The sequence below is a fragment of the Micromys minutus genome, assembly GCF_963924665.1.
Source record: "Micromys minutus genome assembly, chromosome: 7".
Classification (NCBI taxonomy): domain Eukaryota; kingdom Metazoa; phylum Chordata; class Mammalia; order Rodentia; family Muridae; genus Micromys; species Micromys minutus.
Genome location: NC_137976.1, coordinates 45,241,370 through 45,249,085, shown reverse-complemented (window position 1 = coordinate 45,249,085; position 7,716 = coordinate 45,241,370). Strand labels below are relative to the sequence as shown.

Genomic DNA, 7,716 nt, shown 5'->3' with positions numbered 1-7,716 from the left:
CCACATGCATAACTGTATCACATCCAGGGTCTGGTAGACTATTTATCTGATCCAGAGCTTGGGTCATTTCCACTGTTTATTTCTCAGGCATGCCTGGTTTCAGTGAGAGCACCTGATTAACTGGTAAGTTTTATCTCCAGCTTATTTTTTTCTTCACAATTTTTCTCTACGGGGAGTTGCTACCCACCCTCAGAATTTTTTATGATATACATCTCCCCCTTGTGTGTGTTTGTGTGTGTTTGTATGTGTCATGAAAATGTATGTTTTGATTTCATGTACAGGGACAGCTTGAATGCAGCTCCATCACTGAAAAGCTCACACCAGAATGAATTGCAGTCCCCTCATGCCTTATCTATAAAGCTTTCTGCAAGGTTTTACAGGCATCCCCAAAAGGCCAAGAGTCACCACTTGGCAATTCAGCTGATTAGAGTGGGGGGTGTGAACCTTATAAGTTTCAGCTTTTTCAAACAAGGAGTTTACTTTTTTAGTCTCTTGAACCTCATTTCTTCCACTTTAGTCAAGTGTCATAATTCACAGGAAATTGCTACACTGGACATCCGGGTTGTCAAAATCTACTGCAAGTGTTTACTGATTGGGATGTGCTTGTATATATAAAGGGTACCTAGGTCAGAAATCCCACAGTATATTAAAGCATCTCATCTAGTCAGACCCTGGAACCTTTCCTGAGCTTCTGGTGAGTCAGTCAGCTATGTGAGATCCTCTATTCTTCTCTAAACATATGGAACAATTACAGTACAGTTATTTCTGTTGCTCCCTCCCTGTTCTCTCCATAATATGTCCTTTCTTTCACAGCCATCCCAGAGCTCAGTGATCTCATCTTCTTTGCTCTTTCCCTTCAGCACCAGGACATCAACTTTGAACAGGATGAAGACTACAACTTGTTCCCTTCTCATCTGCATCTCCCTTCTCCAGCTGATGGTCCTAGTGAACACTCAGGGGACCTTAGACTCTATTGTGGAGAGAAAGGTCAAGGAACTTCTTAGCCGTCAAGGTATGAAATGGGTAGGAAAAATCATAACTTAGTCCTTGCTGATGCTGTCTTACATAAATCCTAGAATCTTTCGTATCCTGGTCTAAGCACTTAGTCCTATTCATCCCTGCCTTCCTGACTAGGGTTTCCTTTATCACCCTACCTCTTTGAACCCTTGGATAAGAACTCAATGTTCTTGATTAGGATAAAGAAAAAGGATAAGGCCTGTAATTTATGAACATATCATGAAACAAGCATATTAAGCGTTCAATTAGTTCATTCAATTTTTACAGCCAACTTTACCAGGTAAGTACAAATATTACTTTCTCTTCATAAATGAGAAAGTTGGATCTTAAATGCTAGTGAGTGGACTATTTATGGAACAGTGACATCTCTAAGTTACAAGAGGGCTTACGAGGGAATTGTAAGAATAATCATGGGCAATATCACTTTTTTTTCTCTCTTACTCAGATAACTATGGCTCCACTGTAACTAAGAGTCTCTCCTGCACTAGTATTCATGCTAAAGGCAGACTGGCTTCCTGTCCTTCTGGTGAGTAATTTCTCAAGGATAATTTGTAAATGTTGTGGCTCTGAGTCCTCCTCTATCATTCTCCTAATACTACCTTCTCCTAACTTGGGTTTGTACTGCCTTGAAGCTGAGCTATAGTTCCAGGTGTGCAGACGCCTCTTCTTGGTTTTTAGTTTCTCAAGGATGCTACTAAGGGACATTGGTTTTGCCCTTCTGTCAGTTCTTCCTTCATGCCCCTACATGACAGTCCTTCCTGTCCCTCAACTGTCTAGCCATGACTATGCCCTTCATTTCTTTCCTAATATATTCCCCGATACTGTGGACAGGGGCAGGGGCAGAACAGGAGTGAATCTGAATTCATTGAAAGACAGTGAAGATCCTCCTTCCAAGGCCTTCAGTTTAAGTAACTTGCAATTAGTTTGCTGGAAGAGAACTGGGAAATTTAGATAGCTGCACATGTCCTGTAAAACCTGGGTGTAGCCATGTGTTTCCTAAGAAGAAGGGACAGGTAGAGAACCCCGATTGCTTGCAGTCCAGCGGCTCTGACATTTCTTGAATAACCATGCAGGAATGGCTGTCACTGGATGTGCTTGTGGCTATGCCTGTGGATCGTGGGATATCCGAAATGAAAATACTTGCCATTGCCAGTGCTCAGTCATGGACTGGGCCACTGCCCGCTGCTGCCAACTGTCCTGAAAACGAGGAGGCTGAGAACCCAGCTTTGAAATGAAGACTAACAAAACCACAGTCTCAACTCGGAAACCTGGCTCATATTCCCCTTGATTAAGTCATATTGCCCATTAGCCCTGCTTCTTAAAAAAAAAAAATAAAAAAAAATTGCATCTTTCTGTGTTCACGCCTTCAATGTTGTAACTTCTACCATGGGATATTTCTTGTCAGAAAACATTTTCACTGTCTCATATGACATATTAGTGAGGTATGTAAGATGAATGGTTAAGAAACATGAAAAGAATGGAAAAATTGAGTACATTTTTTGGCATGAAATATACTAAAGCACATAGTATATTCTTATGGAGCTCAACAACTGGGACATTGAACTCCAAGCCATGTTCAGGAAGACAGTCCAAGTGAAGGCAGTCAAGGAAAAATCAAAAACACTTTATTTTTACTCAAATATCGAAGATGTTATTCATCACAGGGACTTCTATCCTGTAGCCTTTTTTTTTTTTTAGATAGCAAAATAAAGCCACATCTCTCAGTTGTCATCAGATCTTAGTATAATTCATCTTCCTGGGTGTCAAAGCCTAGGAGATTACTGGGTATAAAATTCACGGATTTACAAGCCAGGTGGTAGTGGCACCTGCCTTAAATCCCAGCACAGGAGATGGGGATGCACAGATCTCTGTGACTTCAGGCCATCCTGGTCTCTAGACTAGTTCCAGGAAAGCCAGAGCTACACAAATAAACCCCGTCTAGAAAAACAAAAACAAAAAACAAAGCAAAAATCACAGATTTACAAACGAAAATAACTAAGTGTTAAGCAAGTAAGTGACCCAATGACTTGGAAATGACTCTGTTTTAAGTTGGTGAACTCAAACTTTTGAACTTCATATTCCTGAATGTGACTCTAATTCAGTTAAAATGTCGGATTATCAAAAAAATGTTTTAAATAATAAATATTGACAACTCGAGATTAAAGTCTAATATGTTGATCACCACTGTGATAATATTTTTTTTCTTGTCTGTTTAATGACATTGGGTTTTTCAAAGCTAATAATCATAGAAAATAGAAATTTGATTACATGCTGTTATGTATCTGTGCTTATCAAGAACTGCTACGTACATAATAGCAAACTAGTAAATGCAGTGGAATTCAGAGCAGAAAAAAAAATTAAGACAAGTTTTACTTACGTTATTATTCACTCTATAATCAGGCCTGGAGTCAATGCCTGAAGAGACAAAACATAAAGGAGCTATGAAAACATCTAAGCATAGAGATTCCTGACAGGGTACCATAGCTGATAATCAGACATTAGGAAATGTTTGTTTAAAAGGGAGAACAGTAGCTGAGGTGGATTTACTGTTCTGAAGACTGTTGGAGGTTGGACGTGCTTACAGAATATACCCGAATGGAAGGTAAGATTCTTCTATGCACAGGTAGGGGGAGAGGCTTCAGTTCGTAGACAGAAAGCATGTTTGAGGAAGCCTATAAAGTCTCAAGCATCCCTGGGACAGCTTAGAAACAGGGTTGACTGTTGAATGAGGGACTTCAGAAAGCTGAGTCTGGCTCACCTCAAAAACACAGGTTAAGATTTAAAGCAATATAAAGAAAAACCCTTAGTGTTGCAACAGCAAAAGTGGTCAAGTTTTCAAGGTTGTCATAGAAATCCCCTTGCTGCCTGGTGGTCTTCCTTTCAACTTGAGAGTAACAGAAACTGGCTAAAAGCAGTTTAATTTAAGTTTTGAATTTCAAATTGACATCTTTGGATTGACAATTGGAGAGTATTCTTGAGAGTGAAGATTTATTTGGAAAACATGGGGATTTTCTGCCCTCTCAAACATTGGCTTTACATAACAAGGGCGAAAAGCACCGGGAGATTTACTTTAAACCACAGGGAGGCTGAGATGAAGAACACATTCTCTGGGAAGTCCTTAACCTTAGCAAAAAATATTTTCCTTATTCCATAGCACTTGGGAGGTTCACAGGCTGTAGAACTTTCTTTTCTTTTCTTTCTTTCTTTTTTGGCTTATTATTTTCTTTTTCTTTCTTTTTTTAATAAAATAACTTTATTTAAAAAACAGAAATAAATGTACAGATTTTAAAAGCATTTTGCATAAAACTATATGAATATATTTTTGTCAGTACTTGATTTATTTTTAAAGGTTGATAGTATGCATTGAAAACATACTAGTTACAATGAGCATAAAGTACATGTAAAACAAAATGTAACATGGAAATAGTCAAAGTTTTCTTGGTGTGTAAAGATTAAACATAATGATTTTTAAATATTAATATCTGCCACAAGGCTGCATTTTTAGCTCTTGAATTAGTAATGATTTAAGGTCTACATGTAACACACTCTGAGAGGGTGCTATACACTTTCCTTTTTTTCTAAGAAGGATTGAGGCTTCTACATTTTGGCCTTCTTTCTCTTTGAGCTTCTTATAGTCTGTGAGGTGTTTCTTGGGTATTCAGATCTCTCTGGGGCTGGTATCCAATTATCAGTGACAGCATATTATGTCTGTTCTTCTGTGACTGGGTTACTCACTCAGGATGATAGTCTCTAGCTCCATCCATTTGCCTAGGAATTTCATAAAGTCATTGTTTCCAATAGCTTCTAAGTGCTCCACTGTGTAAATGTACCACAATTTATGTATCCATTCCTCTATTGAAAGACATCTGAGTTCTTTTTTTAAAAAACAACTTTATTTTACAAAACAAAGATAAATGTACAGATTTTAAACATTTTTGCTTAAAATTATACATTTTTTGTCAGTACTTTTTTTCAGATTTTAACATAATTTTAACAAAAAACTATATGAATATATTTTTTAGTCAGTACTTGATTTTTTCAAGGTTTGATTGTATGCCTTGAAAACTTAATAGTTACAATGAGCTTAATTACATGTAAAACAAAATGTAACATGGAAATAGTTAAAGTTTTCTTGTTTTGTAAATATTTTTTTTGTTTTGTTTTGTTTTCTTTATTTCTTGTACTTCATACAGTCTGTGAGTTGTTTCTGGGGGAGTGCAAGCCTCTGGGGTTCTTTTCAGCTTCTGGCTATTATAAATAAGGCTGCTATGAACATGGTAGAACACGTGTCATTATCTGTTGGAGCATCTCTGGGGCATCTGCCCTGAAGTGGAATAACTGGGTCTTCAGGTAGGACTATGTCCAATTTTCTGAGGAAGCACCAGACTGATTTTCTGAGTGGTTGTACCAGCTTACCCAACCCCACCAACAGTGGAGAAGTGTTCCTTTTTCCCCACATTCTCGCCAGCATCTGCTGTCATCTGAGTTTTTGATCTTAGCCATTCTGAATGATGTGAAGTGGGATCTCAAGGTTGTTTTGATTTGCATTTCCCCGATGACTAGGGATGTTGAGCATTTCTTTAGGTGCTTTTCGGTCATTCAATATTCCTCAGTTGAGAATTCTTTGTTTAGCTCTGTACCCCATCTTTTACTAAAACTGTTTGATTCTCTGGAGTCTAACTTCTTGAGTTCTTTGTATATATTGGATAATAGACCTCTATCAGATGTGGGATTGGTAAAGATCCTTTCCCAGTCTATTGGCTGCTGTTTTGTTTTCTTGACAATGTTCTTAGTCTTACAGAAACTTTGCAATCTCAGGAGGTCACATTTATTGTTTCTTGATCTTAGAGCATAAGTCATTAGTGTTCTGTTCAGGAAAATTTCCCCTGTGCCTATGTTTTCTAAGCTTTTCCCCAGTTTCTCTTCTAATAGTTTTAGTGTGCCTGGTTTAATGTGTAGATCTTTGATCCACTTGCACTTGAGCTTTGTACAGGGAGATAAGAAAAAGTCTATTTTCATTCTTCATGTTGACTGACAGTTAAACCAACACCATTTGTTGAAGACATTGTCCTTTTTCCATTGAATATTTTCAGCTGCATTGTCAAAGATCAAGTGACCCTATGTGTGAGAGTTCATTTCTGGGTCTTCTATTCTGTTCCATTGATCTACCTGCCTATCTCTGTACTATGTGGTTTTGAACACTATTGCTTTGTAATATAGCTTGTGGTCAAGGATCGTGATTCCCACAGAAGTGTTTTTATTCTTGGGAATAGATTTTGCTATTCTAGGTTTTTTGTTATTCTTTATGAATTTGCAAATTGCTCTTTCCAACTCTATGGGAAATTGAGTTGGAATTTTGATGGGGATTGCATTAAATCTGTAGATTGCTTTTGGTAAGATGGCCTTCCGATCCATGAGCATGGGCGATCTTTCCACCTATTGAGATCTTCTTCAATTTACTTCTTTAGGGATCTGAAGTTCTTGCCATACAGATCTTTCACTTGTTTAGTTAGAGTCACACCAAGGCATTTTACATTGTTTTTGACTATTGTGAAGGGTATCTTTTCCCTAATTTCTTTCTCAGCATGTTTATCCTTTGAGTAGAGGAAGGTTACTGATTTGTTTGAGTTAACTTTATATTCAGCCACTTTGCTGAAGTTGTTTATCAGCTCTAAAAGTTCTCTGGTGGAATTATTGAGGTCTGTTGTCATCGGCAAATAGTGGCATTTTTACTTCTTCCTTTCCAATTTGCATCTCTTTGACTTCCTTACGTTGTCTAATTGCTCTGGCCAGAACTTTCAGTACTATATTGAATAGATAGGGAGAGATTGGGCAGCCTTGTCTAGTCCCTGATTTTAGTGGGATTGCTTCAAGTTTCACACAGTTCAGTTCGCTGTTGGCTGCTGGTTTGCTGTATGTTGTTTTTACTATGTTTAGGTATTGGCCTCAAGTTCCTGCTCTTTCCAAGACTCTTAACATGAAGGGGTTTTGAATTTTGTCAAATGATTTCAGCATTAATGAGATGATCATGTGTTTTCTTTTCCTTTGAGTAGTTTTTGAGATTTCATATCATACCAGTCAGAATGGCTCAGATCAAAAACTCAGGTGACAACAGATGCTGGTGATGATGTGAAGAAAGAGGAGCACTCTTCCATTTTTGATGGGATTGTAAGCTAATATAATCACTCAGAAAATCAGTCTGGCAATTCCTCAGAAAATTTGATATAGTTATACCTGAGCATCCAGCTATACCACTTCTGGGCATATATCTAAAAGATGCTCCAACATATAACAGGGACTCTAGGTCCACTATGTTCATAACAACCTTATTTTTAATAGCCAGAAGCTGAAAAGAACCCAGGTATCTTTCAACAGAGGAATGGTTACAGAAAACATGGTATATTTATTCAATGGAGTACTACTCAGCTATTAAAAACAATGACTTCATGAAATCCTAGGCAAATGAATGGGTAAATATCATCCTGAGTGAGGTAACCCAATCACAAAATTACACACATGGTATACAATCACTGATAAGTAAAATTAGCCCAAAAGCTTGGATTACCCAAGGTACAATCCACAGATCCCATGAAGCTCAAGAGAGTGGAAGACCAAAGAGTAGATGCTTCAGTCCTTCTTAGAAGGAGAAACAAAATATTCACAGGACGGAATACAGAGACAAAGTATGGAACAGAGACT

At 37.8% G+C, this 7,716-nt stretch overlaps 1 protein-coding gene across 1 annotated transcript; it reads left to right on the top strand.

Moving 5' to 3' along the window:
- Positions 1 to 885: 885 nt before the first annotated feature.
- LOC308423055 (resistin-like gamma) lies at positions 886 to 2,225 on the top strand (the record flags this gene model as incomplete). Its single annotated transcript, XM_080919676.1, has 3 exons — positions 886 to 1,012; positions 1,463 to 1,543; positions 2,091 to 2,225. 3 exons carry the CDS (start codon positions 886 to 888, stop codon positions 2,216 to 2,218), a joined length of 336 nt encoding a protein of 111 aa, XP_080775802.1. The 3' UTR covers positions 2,219 to 2,225.
- Positions 2,226 to 7,716: the final 5,491 nt, after the last annotated feature.